The 23,167-nt window shown below is 43.0% G+C and overlaps 1 protein-coding gene across 3 annotated transcripts in view; it reads right to left on the reverse strand.

Moving 5' to 3' along the window:
* The window catches only part of DAAM2 (dishevelled associated activator of morphogenesis 2), a 776,135-nt gene that overhangs the window by 216,129 nt on the left and 536,839 nt on the right, over positions 1–23,167 (reverse strand). For all 3 annotated transcript variants that reach the window (XM_053712672.1, XM_053712673.1, XM_053712671.1), the window contains exon 11: positions 4,363–4,501. In XM_053712672.1, coding sequence (XP_053568647.1) covers positions 4,363–4,501 — 139 coding nt within the window. The remainder of the gene's footprint in view (positions 1–4,362; positions 4,502–23,167) is intronic.

Here is a 23,167-nt window from a genome sequence, read left to right on the forward strand (position 1 = left end):
GCATTCCTATTGGCTGATTTGATTCTTCAAATTCAAATCAGCCAATAGGATGAGAGCTTCTGAAATCTTATTGGCTGTTCAAAACAACCAATAGGATGAGAGCTACTGAAATCCTATTAGCTGTTCAAATAAGCCAATAGGATTTCAGTAGCTCGCATTCTATTGGCAGATTTGAACAGCCAATAAAATTTCAGAAGCTCTCATCCTATTGGCTGATTTGAATTTGAAGAATCAAATCAGCCAATAAGAATGCAAGGTACGCGCAGGATGTCTTCGGCTTCCAGGATGGCTCTGCTCTGCACCACTGGCATGAAGATAGAAGACGCCCCCGGTATGGATGAAGACCTTGCCGACTGGATGAAGGCCTTACCGCCTGGATGGAGATGCATGACCGGACTTCAGAAACTGTGGGTAGATTTTCTAGGGTTAGGGTTAGGTTTGTTTTGTTTTTTTGGGTGAGTTTTTTTTAAAATTAGGGCTTTGGGCTTTGAAAAAGAGCTAAATGCCCTTTTAAGGGCAATGCCCATACAAATGCCCCTTTAGGGGCAATGGGTTGCTTAGGTTTTCTTAGTTAGTTGTTTTTATTTTTATAGGGCTATTAGATTAGGTGTAATTGTTTTTATTTTTGATAAAAAAAAATTAATCTTAGTGTTTTTTATTTTTCGTGATTTTAGTGTTAATTATTTTTAGTAAACTTAGAGTTCTTACATTTTTTCGTAGGATTTGGGGGTTTTTTTAGTTGTAATTTTGATTTTTAATTTTTTTTCATAGTGTTAGGTTTTTTAAAATTTGTAATTTGTAGTATTTTTTATTTTATTAGAATAGGTATGTTAGGTTGAATGCTCATTTATAGTTTAATTAGGTTTAATTAGGTTTATATTTATTTCACAGGTAAGTTTTTATTCATTTAAATAGAGTTATATTGTAATTTTAATTTAAAGTTAGGGGCTGTTAGGTTTAGGGGTTAACAGTTTAATTTAGTGTTTTGCGATGTGGGGGGCCGGCGGTTTAGGGGTTAATATGTTTATTTAGTGGCGGAGATGTGGGAGGCCGGAGGTTTAGGGGTTAATAACTTTATTTAGTTCCGGCGATGTTGGGGAGCGGCGGAATAGGGGTTAATAACTTTATTATAGTTGCGGCGATGTTGGGGTGCAGGGAAATAGGGGTTAATATATTTATATAGTTTTGGCGATGTGGGTGAAGGCAGATTAGGGGTTAATAACTTTATTGAATAGTCTCGATGTGAGTGGGTGGCAGATTAGGGGTTAATAGGTTTAATATAGTGTTTGTGATGCGGGAGGGCGGCGGTTTAGGGGTTAATAGGTCGTTTATAGGTGTTAGTGTACTTTGTAACATTTTAGTGATGAGTTTTGTGAAACATTTTTATTACTCAAAATCTATAACTATTGCTCTCAGATGGCGGTATGGATCATGTCGGTATAGGCTGAAACGCAAGCATTTTTTTTTAGCCTCACCGCACAACCTGTAATACCGGCACTATGGAAATCTCACGCAAAAACGTCATTTTTTTGAGTGCGGGATTGACGTTGCGTTACAGGCTGAAATGTTTGTAATATAGCTATACCGACACGACTCGCAATAGTGCGTTAATGCTTTTACGCTGAAATTGCCATTTTTTCAGGGTTAAAAGCCGCAACGCAAAACTCTAATAATAGGTGATAGTTTACTATAGGGACACTTTAAAGTGATGCAGCAAAACTAAAGAGCTGAAATATCACATTAAATCTCTATGTAAAGTATATTTTACCTCAAATTTCCACAGTACCTATACCCTATTGTAAAGGGATTTTAAGCATCCAATCACAATGCTTATACTTGCACTTGCAAGTGAGCGTACGTCTGGCATGTGCAGGCATAGTCACTTTATTTCCCTCAAACTTTACTTTAAAATCCCACAAGATTATGGTGATATCCTGAGAGATTACAGTAAATTAAAGTTTTAACTCAGCACTGATAATGCTGATTGGCTGCTTGCTTTTTCAAAGCTGCAGAATAACTGCGCAAAAAGCATTTATTCTGGTAAACTGAAGAAATTGTGAGGTAAAATCTCTTCCTTTTTTACTCAGAGATGTTCATGTGATTTAGTAACTGGGTAACACGTCCCTAATTACTAATAATTAGCTAACAAAACAATAATGTGAAGTAAAAAAAATGGAACAGTAAATAAATTCACTTCAGTGACAGCCTCAGAACAGAGATGAAAAACACAAATTACACAACAACAAATGTGATATAAAACACAGATAAAAACAGAGCACAGATTTATAAAAAATAATATTTAGCAATACTTAAAGGGATAGTGCAACAATTAATGCTGTAATATGTTAGGGTATTTTTTTATCATTGTACAAATGCTCTCTTCTCTGTGTTTAACCCATTTAAATTACGTGATTAGCAGTTTAGTATAAATGTTTCTCCTGATTGACCCAGAAAAGTCTTTATATATGTGCTTATATGTCTGTAGGGGTTATACAGATAATTAAAGCATTTCTCAATAATAAATAATAATGTTACACAGAGAATATTGTATCATTGCACTATTATGTCCCTTTATTTAGTGAAAATGTTGTAAAACACATAAGAAAAATTATTTTTCTTTCATGGTTCAGCTAGAGCATGCAATTTTAAGCAACTTACTAATTTACTGTTTACTCTTATAATTTTTTTCTTCATTCTCTTATCTTTATTTGAAAAAGCATGAATTTTAAGCTACGGAGCTGGCCCGTTTTTAATTCAGTACCCTGGATAGCGCTTGCTGAATGATGGGTACATTTAGCCACCAATCAGCAAGCACAACTCAGGTGCTGAACCAAAAATGGGCTAGCTCCAAAGCTTGCATTCTTGGTTTTCAAATAAAGATAACAAGAGAACGAAGAAAATTGATCATAAGAGTAAATTAGAAGGTTGCTTAAAATTGCATGTTCTATCTGATTCATGAAAGAAAACATTTGGGTTTAGTGTCCCTTAATGTTGTTGTTCTGTAAAGTATATTTGAAAAAACCAATTGCGCTACCTATGGTATAGGTATTTACATCTTCCTTTTTATTATTAGTTTGGTGTATTAAATCATGTAAAGGATGGGGTGCAGTGTATTGTATTAAACTTGTAAACAGGATTTTTCAGTTGAGAACTGAAAAGGAAGAATACACATATTACATTTACAGACGTATTATAGTGTAACAGTATCAATGCTCTCTTGTTAAAACTTAATGCTGATGGCGAAACGTGTCAGAGGCGTCTATCTTTGTTTGTCTGTTGTGTATCTATTTTAATAGTTAAATGGGAACATTGTAAAAATATTAACAAGAGGGAAATATGTTGAATCAGCGTAATTTACTTTGAATCATGACTGCAGCAACTTATAAACAATTATTTGGCTAATTACATAGCGGCAACAGGTTTTCGAACCCACACTGGCTAACTTATATGTTTTTGCCTAGAATATAATTATGCTGCAACCTGTCACTTTATTTAAAAATGCCCTGATCATGTCCGACAGACCTCGCTGAATGCGGAGAGCAATACTCTCTCCGCATTCAGCATTGCACCAGCAGCTCTTGTAAACTGCTGGTGCAACGCCGCCCCCTGCAGATTCGCGGCCAATCGGCCGCTAGCAGGGGGTGTCAATCAACCCAATCGTATTCGATCGGGTTGAATTGCAGCGATGTCTGTCCTCCTCCTCAGAGTAGGCGGACAGGTTATGAAGCAGCGGTCTTTAGACCGCTGCTTCATAACTGGTGTTTTTGGCGAGTCTGAACATAACTGATGTTTTTGGCGAGTCTGAAGGCTCGCCAGAAACACGGGCCCTCAAGCTCTATATGGTGCTTGATAAATGGGCCCCTAAGTGTTTTTTCAAACAGGGTTTAGCATTACTTGGGTAATATCTAACCCTATGCTGACTACTTAAATACCACCAAATTGTTAACACAGTGCTATATAAACACCGCAATTGTGAAATTATATTCTTTTCCCTTCTGATTACTTTTCATAAATCCCATTTATGTGTTTTTATCACATCACTTGCTTTTAATATTTCGACTTTGAATAAAAGTTAAGTTTTAACAAGAGAGCATTATTACTGTTACACTATAATAACGTCTGTAAATGCAATATGTGTATTCTTCCTTTTCAGTTCTCAACTGAACAGCCCTGTTTACAAGTTGTTCTGTAAAGTGTCTTTTTATGAACAAGCAAATCACAAAAGAAAGATATGGACAGATAGACATACAGACAGATAGACATATAGACAGACATATAGATAGATAATAGATTATTTAACCACATAAAATCAATTACACAACAAATGTGATATAAAACACAGAGAAAAACAGAAAATCTTACATTTTAATAATATTCTTCACGTTGAAGTTTTCCAGTGGTGCCACATCTGGGTCATCTCCCTTTTCATCCTGCAGAACAATCTGCTGCAGAATCCTGTCTAGCAGCTGCCATTGTTGGAAGTCCCCTCCATTCCTCTTATCTGCAGCAAGAGAAGACATAGATAGCTAGTGCATGCACACAATTACTCTGACTCATGCACGTGCCAGCCAGGTTACAGTGTCCTCTCCTTATCTACCCCCTTGTTTAAAAAGGAGATCTGAACACATTTCACTTAGCACTGACCAAGCAGAGAGGATAAAGGCCACTTGGTATGAGTATATACTTGTTATCCATGGGGAAACACTTAAAGGGGAATAAATCATTTTATGTATGAATAGTATATATCAGAAATTAAGCACTGAGTTTCAAAATGCTTAAAAACATGTGAAAGTTATTGTACAGCCTTGCATATATTTCATTAATTTGACCAATTAAACACAGATATACATGAGCTCCTGCCCTGATCAATCAATCTATGTGTAGCATGTTGCATGGTGAGATTATGGATCATCCAGGACGCACTCCATTTTGTTTAGTAACAGTGGGGGAATAAAACTGCAATTTTAGTTACAAATAAAGAACGTGCGCTGCAAAGTTTTCGAAAGCACATCAGTTATAGGTAACTAAACTTTTAATTTAATGTCCCTTTAAACTTGGGCTCCATTTAATAAATGATACAAAACTAGCGGCTAGATTTAGAGTTTTGTCGGTAAGGACCCGCGTAGCTAACGCTGGCTTTTTTCTCCCGCACCTTTTAAATACCGCTGGTATTGAGAGTTCACAGAATGGCTGCGTTAGGCTCCAAAAAGGGAGCGTATAGCATATTTACTGCCACTTCAACTCTCGATACCAGCGGTGCTTACGGACGCGGCCAGCTTCAAAATTGTGCTCGTGCACAATTCCCCCATAGGAAACAATGGGGCTATTTGAGCTGAAAAAAAACCTAACACCTGTAAAAAAGCAGCGTTCAGCTCCTAACGCAGCTACATTGTTTCCTATGCGGAAACACTTCCTAAGTCTGCACCTAACACCCTAGCATGTACCCCAAGTCTAAACACCCCTAACCTTACACTTATTAACCCCTAATCTGCCGCCCCCGCTCCAGCCTCTTCTTCCGACGACTTCCCGACGAATGACTGTTCCTTTAAGGGACGTCATCCAAGATGGCGTCCCTCGAATTCCGATTGGCTGATAGGATTCTATCAGCCAATCGGAATTAAGGTAGGAAAATTCTGATTGGCTGATGGAATCAGCCAATCAGAATCAAGTTCAATCCGATTGGCTGATCCAATCAGCCAATCAGATTGAGCTCGCATTCTATTGGCTGTTCCGATCAGCCAATAGAATGCAAGCTCAATCTGATTGGCTGATCGGATCAACCAATCGGATTGAACTTGATTCTGATTGGCTGATTCCATCAGCCAATCAGAATTTTCCTACCTTCATTCCGATTGGCTGATAGAATCCTATCAGCCAATCGGAATTCGAGGGACGCCATCTTGGATGACGTCCCTTAAAGGAACAGTCATTCGTTGGGAAGTCGTCGGAAGAAGAGGCTGGATCCGCGGTGGAGGTCTTCAAGATGGAGCCGGTCGTCATCGGATTGAAGAACATAGAAGATGCCTCCTGGATGAAGATGTTTGCCGGTCCGGATGTCCTCTTCTGTCCACTTGGATCAAGACTTCAGCCGGATCATGGACCTCTTCAGCTCCCGCTTGGATGAAGACTTCAGCCCGATTATGGACCTCTTCAGCTCCGGCTTGGATGAAGACTTCAGTCGGATCATGGACATCTTCAGCCCCCCGCTTGGGCTTGGATGAAGACGTCGGAGCCAGGACGAATCGGTGAACCCGGTGAGGTGAAGACAAGGTAGGGAGATCTTCAGGGGCTTAGTGTTAGGTTTATTTAAGGGGGGTTTGGGTTAGATTAGGGGTATGTGGGTGGTGGGTTGTAATGTTGGGGGGGGGGTACTCTTTTACAGGCAAAAGAGCTGAATTCTTTGGGGCATGCCCCGCAAAGGGCCCTTTTCAGGGCTGGTAAGGTAAAAGAGCTTTGAACTTTTTTATTTTAGAATAGGGTAGGGCATTTTTTTATTTTGGGGGTCTTTGTTATTTTATTAGGGGGCTTAGAGTAGGTGTAATTAGTTTAAAATTGTTGTAATATTTTTTTAATGTTTGTAAATATTTTTTTATTTTTTGTAACTTAGTTCTTTTTTATTTTTTGTACTTTAGTTAGTTTATTTCATTGTATTTATTTGTAGGTATTGTATTTAATTAATTTATTGATAGTGTAGTGTTAGGTTTAATTGTAGATAATTGTAGGTAGTTTATTTAATTTATTTATTGATAGTGTAGTGTTAGGTTTAATTGTAACAGGTTAGGATTTATTTTACAGGTAATTTTGTAATTATTTTAACTAGGTAGCTATTAAATAGTTATTAACTATTTAATAACTATTGTACCTGGTTAAAATAATTACAAAGTTGCCTGTAAAATAAATATTAATCCTAAAATAGCTACAATATAATTATAATTTATATTGTAGCTATATTAGGGTTTATTTTACAGGTAAGTATTTAGATTTAAATAGGAATAATTTATTTAATAAGACTTAATTTATTTCGTTAGATAAAAATTATATTTAACTTAGGGGGGTGTTAGGGTTAAGGTTAGAATTAGCTTTAGGGGTTAAAAAATTTATTAGATTAGCGGTGAGCTCCGGTCGGCAGATTATGGGTTAATGCTTGAAGTTAGGTGTCGGCGATGTTAGGGAGGGCAGATTAGGGGTTAATACTATTTATTATAGGGTTATTGAGGCGGGAGTGAGGCGGATTAGGGGTTAATACATTTATTATAGTAGCGCTGCGGTCCGGTCGGCAGATTAGGGGTTAATAAGTGTAGGTAGGTGGAGGCGACGTTGGGGGCGGCAGATTAGGGGTTAATAAATATTATGTAGGTGTCGGCGGTATTAGGGGCAGCAGATTAGGGGTACATAGGGATAACGTAGGTGGCGGCAGTGTGCGGTCGGCAGATTAGGGGTTAAAAATTTTAATAGAGTGGCGGCGATGTGGGGGGGGGGCCTCGGTTTAGGGGTACATAGGTAGTTTATGGGTGTTAGTGTACTTTAGAGCACAGTAGTTAAGAGCTTTATAAAGCGGCCTTAGCCCAGAAAGCTCTTAACTACTGACTTTTTTCTGCGGCTGGAGTTTTGTCGTTAGATTTCTAACGCTCACTTCAGCCACGACTCTAAATACCAGCGTTAGAAAGATCCCATTGAAAAGATAGGATACGCAATTGACGTAAGGGGATCTGCGGTATGGAAAAGTCGCGGCTGGAAAGTGAGCGTTAGACCCTTTCCTGACTGACTCCAAATACCAGCGGGCGGTAAAAAACAGCGTTAGGAGCCTCTAACGCTGGTTTTGACGGCTAATGCCCAACTCTAAATCTAGCCGTAGGTGAGGCAATATGCAGCTTCTAAACTCCAGCTTACAAGGGAGTGTGGAACAAAGTGCAAGGAAAGCAAGGAACCTATCAATCAAAATAAAAACTCAATGTGTACTGCAATGCTGTAAAAACAAAACACAAGGAGGTTTCTCATAGGTTAAAGGGCCACTAAACCCAAAATCTTTCTTTCATGATTCAGATAGAGAATAGAAATTTTAACAACATTACAATTTACTTCCATTATTTATTTTGCTTCATTTTTTAGATATCCTTAGTTGAAGAAAAAGCAATGCACATGTTGAGCCAATCACACAAGGCCCCTATGTGCAGCAACCAATCAGCAGCTACTGAGCATATCTAGATATGCTTTTCAGAAAAGAATATCAAGAGAATAGAACAAATTAGATAATATAAGTAAATTAGAAAGATTTTTAAAATTGCATTCTCTTTCTAAATCAAAAAAGAAAAAACGTGGGTTTCATGTCCCTTTAATATACTATATTCACATAAATAATGTAAAAGAATAAAGCTCACAAAATGATTGTACCTGCAGGTGCTAAAAAGACAGTGGTCCCTCCCTCACCCCAACTGATCACGGTCAGCTACTTTTGAGAATATTTACTGTATATATGCAGCTGTGCAATTTATATATTAAATATACACACACACACATATATATATGTATAAAGACCTGCAGAGCGCACTCTCACAGTACACACACCGTACACACACATATATATGTATAAAGACCTGCAGAGCGCACTCTCACAGTACACACACCGCACACACACATATATATGTATAAAGTCCGGCAGAGCGCACTCTCACAGTACACACACACACACACACACACATATATATGTATAAAGTCCTGCAGAGCGCACTCTCACAGTACACACACCGCACACACACATATATATGTATAAAGTCCTGCAGAGCGCACTCTCACAGTACACACACACACACACATATATATGTATAAAGTCCTGCAGAGCGCACTCTCACAGTACACACACCGCACACACACATATATATGTATAAAGTCCTGCAGAGCGCACTCTCACAGTACACACACCGCACACACACATATATATGTATAAAGTCCTGCAGAGCGCACTCTCACAGTACACACACCGCACACACACATATATATGTATAAAGTCCTGCAGAGCGCACTCTCACAGTACACACACACACACACATATATATGTATAAAGTCCTGCAGAGCGCACTCTCACAGTACACACACCGCACACACACATATATATGTATAAAGTCCTGCAGAGCGCACTCTCACAGTTCACACACACACACACATATATATGTATAAAGTCCTGCAGAGCGCACTCTCACAGTACACACACCGCACACACACATATATATGTATAAAGTCCTGCAGAGCGCACTCTCACAGTACACACACCGCACACACACATATATATGTATAAAGTCCTGCAGAGCGCACTCTCACAGTACACACACCGCACACACACATATATATGTATAAAGTCCTGCAGAGCGCACTCTCACAGTACACACACACACACACACATATATATGTATAAAGTCCTGCAGAGCGCACTCTCACAGTACACACACCGCACACACACATATATATGTATAAAGTCCTGCAGAGCGCACTCTCACAGTACACACACACACACACATATATATATGTATAAAGTCCTGCAGAGCGCACTCTCACAGTACACACACCGCACACACACATATATATGTATAAAGTCCTGCAGAGCGCACTCTCACAGTACACACACCGCACACACACATATATATGTATAAAGTCCTGCAGAGCGCACTCTCACAGTACACACACCGCACACACACATATATATGTATAAAGACCTGCAGAGCGCACTCTCACAGTACACACACCGCACACACACATATATATGTATAAAGTCCTGCAGAGCGCACTCTCACAGTACACACACCGCACACACACATATATATGTATAAAGTCCTGCAGAGCGCACTCTCACAGTACACACACCGCACACACACATATATATGTATAAAGTCCTGCAGAGCGCACTCTCACAGTACACACACCGCACACACACATATATATGTATAAAGTCCTGCAGAGCGCACTCTCACAGTACACACACCGCACACACACATATATATGTATAAAGACCTGCAGAGCGCACTCTCACAGTACACACACCGCACACACACATATATATGTATAAAGTCCTGCAGAGCGCACTCTCACAGTACACACACCGCACACACACATATATATGTATAAAGTCCTGCAGAGCGCACTCTCACAGTACACACACCGCACACACACATATATATGTATAAAGTCCTGCAGAGCGCACTCTCACAGTACACACACCGCACACACACATATATATGTATAAAGTCCTGCAGAGCGCACTCTCACAGTACACACACCGCACACACACATATATATGTATAAAGTCCTGCAGAGCGCACTCTCACAGTACACACACCGCACACACACATATATATGTATAAAGTCCTGCAGAGCGCACTCTCACAGTACACACACCGCACACACACATATATATGTATAAAGTCCTGCAGAGCGCACTCTCACAGTACACACACCGCACACACACATATATATGTATAAAGTCCTGCAGAGCGCACTCTCACAGTACACACACCGCACACACACATATATATGTTTAAAGTCCTGCAGAGCGCACTCTCACAGTACACACACCGCACACACACATATATATGTATAAAGTCCTGCAGAGCGCACTCTCACAGTACACACACCGCACACACACATATATATGTATAAAGTCCTGCAGAGCGCACTCTCACAGTACACACACCGCACACACACATATATATGTATAAAGACCTGCAGAGCGCACTCTCACAGTACACACACCGCACACACACATATATATGTATAAAGTCCTGCAGAGCGCACTCTCACAGTACACACACCGCACACACACATATATATGTATAAAGTCCTGCAGAGCGCACTCTCACAGTACACACACCGCACACACACATAATTTGAATACCCCTTTAACAAGCTTAAGTGCAGAACGTATCTATACTAAACTGACCATTATATTTCTTTGACTGAGAACTCAGTGCTGCATGACATTATTAGCTGTTAAATTAATCCTGCCAAGCAACATACCATAACTCTGATGCTAACATTTCTGCTAACAACCAACCTAACATTATTCATCAGACCTTCTGCATAAACCTCAGTAACTGCATATGATGTACTGTCTGTTGGTACAAATGTTAGTAATGATTTCCTTACTTATTTTATTTAGTTAATTTCCTCTGTTAAATAAACCATAGTAACATGAACTGATTGTCTTTATAATCCATTTAATATATCTGTTATTATCTATAGAATCCGTTTTATGGGTTATTCAGGCTGTTTTGTTTCTTTGTCAAGTAACGGCTTTCACACAACAAATAATGGCAAATAATGAGTTAACATTGCATTTTAGTCACATATAGTCCTCCTCTTTAGTGATCAATATTAACTATATAGTAGAGATGAGCATTCTGGCTTTAAATTAGTCCGAATAATGCTGATTCGCCAATTCATTTGATATACAAACAGACAAATGCATTATTTGACGAAATGAATAAAAAACGAATGGATTTCTTGACTAAACCGATTCGTTCTATAGTTCACGCCATTTAGCACTAAAATAAGGTGAAGGAATGAGGGGGAAAGAGTTATATTACCATTCATTTTTCCATTGTCCCCTGTCTAATCCTGCTATAGTATTACTAATGACTGATGGCAGGGACAGACAGTCAGCCACTAAATACTGGATTTGAGTCATACAGGAGTTGTATGTTCTTTTAACATTGAAAAATAGGTTATGTTAATGTTTTGAATACTATAATCTAGGATTTGTTTTAATATTGTCTGTATTACCTGTTCCCATTGGAAATAATGGTGAAAAGTCCAATATTCGTCTGAACCAAATGCCTGCATGGATGAAATTTTGCCAAACTGAACGTTTGAAAAAATCCAAAACAAATCTTTCGGACAAAACAAATTTTTGCCCGTGCACATGTCTACTGTATATGGGCTGATTTATCAAGGGCCGAATGGCCCTTGATGCCCCTGTTTCCAAGCCTTGAGGCTCACCGGAAACAGCAGTTATGAAGCAGCGGTCTAAAGACCACTGCTCCTTAACTGGTCCGCTGCCTCTGAGGCTGCAGACATCAATCCGCCCGATATGATTGACACCCCCTGCTAGCGAATCAGCAGGGGGCATCATTGCACAAGCAGTTCACCAGAACTGCTTGTGCAATGTTAAATGCCGACAGCGTATGCTGTCAGCATTCATCATTGCACAAGCAGTTCACCAGAACTGCTTGTGCAATGTTAAATGCCGACAGCGTATGCTGTCAGCATTCAGCGATGTCTGTCGGACATGATCTGCTGAGCGGATCATATTGGACAGACATTTGATAAATCGGCCCCATAGTCTTTAAGTCTGATACCTAATAAATAAATGTAACTTATTTATATAAAAATATGCATTAATCATCATTTGACAAACTACTCCCCATTCCACACCATGGGTACTAAATACTTTAGCTTCAAATTCTTCAACATATGGGTCTAGATAGTAAATGAGTTGATATCAATACAGGTAGCAAGTACCCTATGTCCCAATTACATTTCATATAGGTGCTTTATATTATAGATTACAATTCACAAAATATAAGCAATACTAAAGGTCCTGATTCCTCAACACATAGGAAATAAATACTCTATATTCCATAAATATTGTGTCCAAGATACTCTATGAAATCATACAATACAGATACTAAATACTCTGTCTCAATTCTATATGATATAGGTTCTAGATACTAATATTTCCAGAAGGAAGGAAAATAAAAATGTTCTGAGCATAATAAAACCATTGCAGACAGATATGTATTGCCTCTCATTTAAACAAAGGTACATTACTCGTTGCTATGTGATGTCTCAAGTGAGCTGGTCTATTCTTTATTTAAAGGCTGCATGATTTCCATGCTACTCATTTCTTGTAAAGCAAATATTTATTTTCCTATAGGTACTAAATACTCACTCACTATTCCACACAAAGCCTATAGCTACTAAATATTAGAGAAGCCCATTCCAAAGCCTATAGATAATAAATAATCTAGATCACAATTCCCTAGCCTCAAACTACTACACAATCAAGGTCCCTAATCCCCAGCCATGTCCTGGTTACACCAAGTATAGATACTGCATTCTCTAGGTGCCAGTTCCAGAGCCTGTAGATAAAAATCTAGATATCAATTCCCCAGCCTTCCGATAGTTACTTAATACTCTATGTCCTAGTTGTACAACCTATAGATACTAGTGCAAGTCAACGCCATTATTTCAAGGCACCATGTGATGAGAACAGGTGGCTAACTAGTTGTACAACCTATAGATACTAGTGCAAGTCAACACCATTATTTGAAGGCACCATGTGATGAGAACAGGTGGCTAACTAGTTGTACAACCTATAGATACTAGTGCAAGTCAACACCATTATTTCAAGGCACCATGTGATGAGAACAGGTGGTTAACTAGTTGTACAACCTATAGATACTAGTGCAAGTCAACACCATTATTTCAAGGCACCATGTGATGAGAACAGGTGGCTAACTAGTTGTACAACCTATAGATACTAGTGCAAGTCAACACCATTATTTCAAGGCACCATGTGATGAGAACAGGTGGTTAACTAGTTGTACAACCTATAGATACTAGTGCAAGTCAACACCATTATTTCAAGGCACCGTGTGATGAGAACAGGTGGCTAACTAGTTGTACAACCTATAGATACTAGTGCAAGTCAACACCATTATTTCAAGGCACCATGTGATGAGAACAGGTGGCTAACTAGTTGTACAACCTATAGATACTAGTGCAAGTCAACACCATTATTTCAAGGCACCATGTGATGAGAACAGGTGGCTAACTAGTTGTACAACCTATAGATACTAGTGCAAGTCAACACCATTATTTCAAGGCACCATGTGATGAGTACAGGTGGTTAACTAGTTGTACAACCTATAGATACTAGTGCAAGTCAACGCCATTATTTCAAGGCACCATGTGATGAGTACAGGTGGTTAACTAGTTGTACAACCTAAAGATACTAGTGCGAGTCAACGCCATTATTTCAAGGCACCATGTGATGAGAACAGGTAGCTAACTAGTTGTACAACCTATAGATACTAGTGCAAGTCAACGCCATTATTTCAAGGCACCATGTGATGAGTGTCACGGATACCAGACAGCTAAGGCTACCCCCCCCCACCCCCCTACAACCTCACCCCTGTTGTTTCTCAGTGGTTTTGGGCTCCTCAGAGCAACCACAATCCCTGGAAGCTTTGGTTTGCTTGTCTTGTGAAAAGCAGGAAAACCCTCCTAGGCTCGCTGGGCCTCTAGAACTCCCAGTTGGCCGCCTCACCACGGACACCCGCCTAACACCTCTCAGGCTGTCCGGGCTCTTGGAACTCCCGGTCGGCCACAGGACAGCTAGACACCCTCTAAATTTAACCCTGGTCACTCCAGCAACCATGTGTCCCAGAGCTCCGCTCTTTTGGGGATTAGTAGCCCCTAGGGAGGACAAGAGGTGGGGGAATTACCGGAGAGGAGCTGCTTTGGGAACTGGGGGGTTTAGACACCCCTACCCCCATAACTTCAATGGGCTGTATCTCCGGTCCCCAATAACGAATCACACCGTTTATGGATGGACTGCAGCATCTGGGGACAGGGAGCTTTCAAATGACACCCTGGAAGTGCCACCGCTCCCCCGGGATCACCCCAAAACCATCACCACTGTGTCCTGGGATTCTGTGGGACTATGGTTGCTATGGAGGCACCGGTCAGTCTGGAGGGGCGGGAATGGCGGGAAAACTGTGGCATTGTCTCCCTGTTTTATCAAGATGAGCTGTGTGTATAAAAGGATTGTATGTTGTACAATAAAAACAGTTCATGTTTCACCTGAATTCTAGTATGTCTAGTTATTTGGGTGGGCTCCAGCTAAAATCACTTTCCTGGGCTACATAGCAGCCTGTTCCAGGCAGTGGAAGGACCCTCTGGCAGAGCTACCTAGTCTGGGTAGCCAGAGTCTGCCACAGGGTGGGACCCTGAATACTGATGCTGTCGGGCATCAGGGGTGGCTACAGGCTGTGGTCACTTGCCAGCTACATAGCTGCAGTCGGCAGGGAGGAAGCAGGACCCATTTGGCGGAGCTACCCAGTCGAGGTAGCCGGGGTATCCGTCACATTGGCTGGCAGCGGTGGGATCTGCTTCTATAACACAGTTTCTGCTGACAGAAGAGACGTGCCACAGTAGCCGGTACCTATGGGAACCAAGCTCCTAAGGAGAGCAGAGGAGGCGCTGGCCCAGCTGGACGGTCCTAGTTCGTATTGGGACCTTCTGGTACAAAGGGACCTTGTCCGCCGGCGACTCTGGAGGGAGGCTCTTCAACAAGAGCAGGGCTATCGAGTAACAACCCAATCCCCTGATGACGGAGAATACTGGCTCCAGTGGAATTTCCGAGTACCTTGCCTGGGAGGACAGCCCCAGGTGGAATGGCTGTCTGAATTGGATGGACTGGTCCAGGAGGAGATGGTTCTGGATGGCAGCTACAGGGCCCTACGATGATATGCTATGCAAGTGTGGCCATGGCTGGGTGATGGTGTCCCCACAGAGGGCTTTGGCTACAGTGGCCCTAGATTTGATCTAATGGCAGAGGACCCAGATTTTGGGAGTCAGGAGGAGTGGAGACTTAAGGACATTTGTGAGTACCGAAGGAGCCTGCTGAGTCTCTCAGGGGTACCCTGGCTGCAAGCCGATTTGGATTATATATGTGGCAAGGAATTGGAGATGGAACAGAGATACAAAAGACTGCTAGATTGTGTTAAACAGCATGCCACAGAGGCTGTAGGGAGCTATGATACAGCAGTCTGGGAATCATGGAGGTTGGCCTCAGAGAAGTGGCAACAGAGCATAAGCGACAACGAGCTGCTAGATACAGATCAGCAGTTGGGCCCCAAGCTTATGGACTTGGACAAGGGAGCCACCCTAGCAGAAGCACTGGCAACAGGGCAGAGAGCCGTCGGCCTCTGCCCAGCCCCTGCAGCAGCTCTGGTAAACCAGGAAGCGGAGTTAGTTGTCCTCCCTCCCCGTAAGCAGAATCCCTTCCTGGGAGAGGAGACAGTCGGTCTCTCTCCCCAGCGGCAGAGCCAGGAGCAGGGAGAGGAGACAGTTGGTCTCTCTCCCCAGCGGCAGAGCCATCACCTGGGAGCAGAGGTAGTCATCCTCTCTCCCCGTAAGCAGAACCCCTTCCTGGGAGAGGAGACAGTCGGTCTCTCTCCCCAGTAGCAGAGCCAGGAGCAGGGAGAGGAGACAGTCGGTCTCTCTCCCCAGTGCCGGAGCCATCCCTTGGGAGTGGCATTAGTCATCCTCCCTCCCCGTAAGCAGAACCCCTTCCTGGGAGAGGAGACAGTCGGTCTCTCTCCCCAGTGGCAGAGCCAGGAGCAGGGAGAGGAGACAGTCAGTCTCTCTCCCCAGCGGCAGAGCTAGGAGCAGGGAGAGGAAACAGTCGGTGTCTTTCCCCAGCGGCAGAGCCATCCCCTGGGAGCGGAGGTAGTTGTCCTCCCTCCCCATAAGCAGAACCCCTTCCTGGGAGAGGAGACAGTCAGTCTCTCTCCACAGCTGCAGAGCCAGGAGCCGGGAGAGGAGACAGTTGGTCTCTCTCCCCAGCGGCAGAGCCATCACCTGGGAGCAGAGGTAGTCATCCTCTCTCCCCGTAAGCAGAACCCCTTCCTGGGAGAGGAGACAGTCGGTCTCTCTCCCCAGTAGCAGAGCCAGGAGCAGGGAGAGGAGACAGTCGGTCTCTCTCCCCAGTGCCGGAGCCATCCCTTGGGAGTGGCATTAGTCATCCTCCCTCCCCGTAAGCAGAACCCCTTCCTGGGAGAGGAGACAGTCGGTCTCTCTCCCCAGTGGCAGAGCCAGGAGCAGGGAGAGGAGACAGTCAGTCTCTCTCCCCAGCGGCAGAGCTAGGAGCAGGGAGAGGAAACAGTCGGTGTCTTTCCCCAGCGGCAGAGCCATCCCCTGGGAGCGGGGGTAGTCGTCCTCCCTCCCCGTAAGCAGAACCCCTTCCTGGGAGAGGAGACAGTCAGTCTCTCTCCACAGCTGCAGAGCCAGGAGCCGGGAGAGGAGACAGTCGTTCTCTCTCCCCAGCGGCAGAGCCATCCCCTGGGAGCAGAGGTAGTCATCCTTCCTCCCTGTAAGAAGAACCCCTTCCCGGTAGAGGAGACAGTCGGTCTCTCTCCCCAGCGGCAGAGCCAGGAGCTGGGAGAGGAGACAGTCGGTCTCTCTCCCCAGCGGCAGAGCCATCCCCTGGGAGCGGAGGTAGTCGTCCTCCCTCCCCGTAAACAGAACCCCTTCCCGGGAGAGGAGACAGTCAGTCTCTCTCCCCAGCAGCAGAGCCAGGAGTCGGGAGTGGAGACAGGCGGTCTTTCTCCCCAGCGGCAGAGCCATCCCCTGGGAGCGGAGGTATTCGTCCTCCCTCCCCGTAAACAGAACCCCTTCCCAGGAGAGGAGACAGTCGGTCTCTCTCCCCAGCGGCAGAGCCATCCCCTGGGAGCGGAGGTAGTTGTCCTCTCTCCACGTAAGAAGAACCCCTTTCTGGGAGAGGAGACAGTCGGTCTCTTTCCCCAGAGGCAGATTCATCCTTCGGGAGCAGAGGTAGTCATCCTCCCTCCCCTTACAGAGAAGTCCTTGCAGGGAGAGAGGGGTATCAATATCTCTCCCCAGCGGCCAAATCCCTTTCTGGGAGGAGGCAACACAGTTTCCCATGGAGCGGAGGTAGCAGACCTCCCTCCCCAGCGGTAGATCTCCTTCTTGGGAGAAGAGACAGACGGTCTCTCCCCTCAGTAGATTGGCAGGGTCTCTACCCTTTTCATGTCCCGGAATATTACTCACCGGGGGCAGGCGTTGCATTAGGCAAGGAGGAGAAAAGCTTATACAGTTGGTGCCACATGTTTGGGCATCTGAGCTTTGCCTGCCCCACCAAGGAACAACCTCCCCCTCTGGTCTGGGGTGGGTCCGCCGGTACTAAACCGAGTGTCCCGGAGAGAGGCAGTGTGGCCATGGAACTTAAGGATACTGGAACTTGTGGGACAGCAATTGTTTGGGAGCTGGCCTTAGCAAACTTGACTTTGCCTTATGTGACTATCCCTGCGCCCAGGGCGCAGGGTATAAATGGCAGCAGGAGCCCCCCAGGATGCCCCAAGCTCAGGAGAGATGGGATAACCTCTCCCAGCAACCGAGAAGTGGAGGGCCACCATCGGACAGCCCCAGGCTGACCTGTTAAGGGTCTAGTCAGGTCTGCCAAACTGGAGGGGGGGAGATGTCATGGATACCAGACAGCTAAGGCTACCCCCCACCCCCCTACAACCTCACCCCTGTTGTTTCTCAGTGTTTTTGGGCACCTCAGAGCAACCACAATCCCTGGAAGCTTTGGTTTGCTTGTCTTGTGAAAAGTTGGTGTATGACCAGGAAAACCCTCCTAGGCTGGCCAGGCCCCTGGAACTCCTGGTCAGCCGCCTCACCACGGACACCTGCCTAACCCCTCTCAGGCTGTCCTGGCTCCTGGAACTCCCGGTTGTCCAAAGGACAGCAGGACACCCACTAAGTTTACCCCTGGTCGCTCCAGCAACTATGTGCCCCAGAGCTCTGCTCTTTTGGGGATTAGTAGCCCCTAGGGAGGACAGGAGGTGGGGGAATTCCGGAGGGGAGCTGCTTTGGGAACCTGGGGGTTTTGGACACCCCTACCCCCATAACTTCAACGGGCTGTATCTCCGGTCCCCAATAACGAATCAGGCCGCCACTCCCCAGGGATTACCCCAAAACTGTCACCACTGTGTCCTGGGATTCTGTGGGACTATGGTTGCTATGGAGGCGCCGGTCAGTCTGGAGGGGTGGGAATGGTGGGAAAACTGTGGCATTGTCTCCCTGTTTTATCAAGATGAACTGTGTGTATAATCAGTTCATGTTTCACCTGAATGCTAGTATGTCTAGTTATTTGGGTGGGCTCCAGCTAAAATCACTTTCCTGGGCTACATAGCAGCCTGTTCCAGGCAGAGGAAGGACCCTCTGGCAGAGCTACCTAGTCTGGGTAGCCGGAGTCTGCCACATGGTGGGACTCTGAATACTGGTGCTGTCGGGCATCAGGGGTGGCTACAGGCTGTGGTCACTTGCCAGCTACATAGCTGCAGTTGGCAGGGAGGAAGCAGGACCCGTTTGGCGGAGCTACCTAGTCGGGGTAGCCGGGGTATCCGTCACAATGAGTACAGTTGTACAACCTATAGATACTAGTGCAAGTCAACGCCATTATTTGAAGGCACCATGTGATGAGAACAGGTGGCTAACTAGTTGTACAACCTATAGATACTAGTGCAAGTCAACACCATTATTTCAAGGCACCATGTGATGAGAACAGGTGGCTAACTAGTTGTACAACCTATAGATACTAGTGCAAGTCAACGCCATTATTTCAAAGCATCATGTGATGAGAACAGGTTTCTAACAAGTTGCTTGGCACTGTGATCAAACAGGGAAGTGCCACCCAAATTCTGGCCTATAAGAACAGATGGTTTATATTACCCTGGGTCCCATTCCACACTCTGCAGCCTCATTAGCGAATATGCTAAATTGTTTAATTAACTAAAACAAACTCACATACGTTTAATCACCATTATCCGGCAATTTAATTCAGCATATAAGTTTTTCAGTTGCCATTTCCTGTCTTTAATGGCCTTTTGCAGTTGGCCGCCCAGCATCTAATAGTAACAATATGTTCTTGTATTTCTCTGCATGTCGCACACAGTTCTATTTGTTTCATTTGACATCACAGTAAACCTGAGATACTAACATTAACCCATGCATTATTTACACATTAATCACATATTAGTTTTAGCAACTGGAAAAAAATGTCTAGAAGAATCTGAAGATAAAATACCATAGGTCAGGTCCAGTTTTTTATACTTAAAGAAACATTAAAGGCATTTTCTTATTTATGCAACAGAAATAATTCACTTAATTACACAACTGAATGCAAAATAAATGTTTTAAAAGCATTTACAACTGTCATTTTGTTAGTAAAATGTGCATTATTACATAAGAATTGGAAATACCCCTTAAAAAGTATTTTTAATATTGTTTATCTTACTTCATTTTTTGCTGCCAATTATGGAAAACTAACTCCTGCACATATCAGCCAATCACTGTGCAGCATGTAGTAATGGGAGGGTTCTGCGTTCCCCATAATACACTCCAGCCTCTCTAAGGGGACGTTATGCATAATTAAACATTTTGGGCAAGATTAGAGCGTAAACATATTAGCACTATTGTGCACTGACACTGCTCAAATTAAAATCAATAGTTCTTTATTTTTCTATGGGGAACTGCTAAAAAAAAATGTCATTTATTGCATGAGCACTAAACCAAAGGTAAGCTATACGATCGCTCAAGTAGCGGAGTTCTGCACCTAGATATCTACAACGGTGTTGTATTGAAATGTAAGTTTAAAATACTGCATATACATACATATGTACATAAACACAGACACACACACACATATATATATGAAAAGAGAGAGAGAGAGACACTCAGCTTAGACAGAACAAGGCTAGAATAACTTCCATGGGGCCTATTTAACAAAGGTCTGTTGGACCTGATTCAACAGTGCGGATCTTGTGAGCTGCTGGTGCAACGCCGCCCCCTGCAGATTCACGGCCAATCGGCCGCCAGCAGCGGGGTGTCAATCAACCCGATCGTACTTGATCGGGTTGAATTGCGGCGATGTCTATTCGCCTGCTCAGAGCAGGCAGACAGGTTATGCAGTTTCTGGCGAGCCTGCAGGTTTGCCAGAAACACGGGCCCTCAAGCTCCATCCGGAGCTTGATAAATGGGCCCCTATGCCTGTTCATTTTCAGGGCCACTCAGGGTGCACATTCTTTTATCACACTAGGCCTTTTCACAGAGAAAAAATATCCTGTAGCATATCAGTCTGACCCTGCCCAATGACAGTCCAGCGCTGAAATTCCAGGCAATTCCTCTCTGAACAAGAGAAACAACAAACCCCAGACGTACGTTTCGGCCTTCTGTGGGCCTCATTAGTGAGGTGCAGTTGTATTTCTCTAAGGAGTCCACGTCTGCTTCCCCTTTTACTCTTAGGGAGACCCAAGAGCAATTTGCATAAATAAGAAAAGAGAGAGACGCACTCAGCTGAGACAGAACAAAAGCTAGGATAACTTCCATGCCTGTTCATTTTCAGTGCCACTCAGGGTACATAGTCTTTTATCACACTATGCCTTTTCACAGATAAAAAAATATCCTGTAGCTTATCAGTCTGACCCTGCCCAATGAGAGTCCAGCGCTGAAATATATGCACATACAAAGATAAACACACACACATATATATATATATATACATACACATACAAGTACACACACATATATAGGTGTGTGTGTGTGTATTTTTTAGATGATAGATAGATTTCAGGAAATGCTGGCACTCACTAGATTTACCCCAGTAAAGTACAGTGACGTTTTGGGGATCTTATTCCTTCTTCAGGCTTAGGGAATGATGATCTAAAGGTCTCTTAGCTGGAAAGATTAATAGAGAATGCTGCCAGTACGTCTATTTTCCTTGTGGAATGATCTAAAGTCACTTTTTACCAAGAAAACAGGGTGTCTCGCAAAGGAGTGAATACTGCATTTTGGTATGGGGAGGAGATGCACAGATTACAAAAATGCACAATAACATTTGTATTTTAAACCTCATACAAAGTGAATAACTGAACCACTCACACAAAAATATACAGGAAAAATTGTTAAGGTGCTTCAAAAATCATATAATCAAATTATGATTTACACTGTGCATATTTAATATAATTTATGTCTGGGTAACTTAAATACAAATTTTGTGCTTTTGCTAAAATTTTGGAACAGCCAATAGAATGTGAGCTCAATCCTATTGGCTGATTGGATCAGCCAATAGGATTGAAGCTCAATCCTATTAGCTGATTGCATCAGCCAATAGGATTTTTTCACTTTTAATTCCGATTGGCTGATAGAATTCTATCAGCCAATCGGAATTCAAGGGACGCCATCTTGGATGAGTCCCTTAAAGGAACCTTCATTCTTTGTTAGCCGTCGTCAGAAGAGGATGCTCAACGCTGGATGTCTTGAAGATTGAGCCGCTCTACGCTGGATGGATGAAGATAGAAGATGCCCTCTGGATGAAGACTTCTGCCGGCTTGGATGAAGACTTCGGCCCGCTTGGATGAAGACTTCTGCCGGCTTTGCTGAGGACTTCTTCCGCTTCGTTGAGGATGGATGTCCGGTCTTCAAAAACTGTAAGTGGATCTTCGGGGGTTAGTGTTAGGTTTTTTAAGGGTTTATTGGGTGGGTTTTATTTTTAGATTAAGGTTTTGGGCACCGAAAAAGAGCTAATTGCCCTTTTAAGGGCAATGCCCATCCAAATGACCTTTTCAGGGCAATGGGGAGCTTAGGTTTTTTTTAGATAGGAATTTATTTGGGGGGTTTGGTTGTGTGGGTGGTGGGTTTTACTGTTGGGGGGTTGTTTGTATTTTTTTTACAGGTAAAAGAGCTGATTTCTTTGGGGCAATGCCCCAAAAAAGGCCCTTTTAAGGGCTATTGGCAGTTTAGTGTAGGCTAGGGGTTTTTTTTTTTTTTTTTTTTTTGGGGGGGGTTATTTTGATAGGGCTATTAGATTAGGCGTAATTAGTTTAAATATTTGATCATTTCTTTTTTATTTTGTGTAATTTAGTGTGTTTTTTTGTAATTTAGTTAAATGTATTTAATTAATGTAATTTATTTAATTGTAGTGTAAGGTTAGGTGTTAGTGTAAGACAGGTAAGGTTTTATTTTACAGGTAAATTTGTATTTATTTTAACTAGATAGTTAGTAAATAGTTAATAACCATTTACTAACTAGTCTACCTAGTTAAAATAAATACAAACTTAGCTGTGAAATAAAAAATAAAACCTATCGGCTAGATTTGGAGTTTGGTGTTAGACGTGAAAACCAGCGTTAGAGGCTCCTAACGCTGGTTTTAGGCTAACTCCGGTATTTGGAGTCACTCAAAAAAGGGTCTAACGCTCACTTTTCAGCCACGACTTTTCCATACCGCAGATCCCCTTACGTCAATTGCGTATCCTATCTTTTCAATGGGATCTTTCTAACTCCGGTATTTAGAGTCGTGTCTGAAGTGAGCGTT

This window comes from Bombina bombina, chromosome 4 (genome assembly GCF_027579735.1).
Source record: "Bombina bombina isolate aBomBom1 chromosome 4, aBomBom1.pri, whole genome shotgun sequence".
In the NCBI taxonomy this organism is placed as follows: Eukaryota; Metazoa; Chordata; class Amphibia; order Anura; family Bombinatoridae; genus Bombina; species Bombina bombina.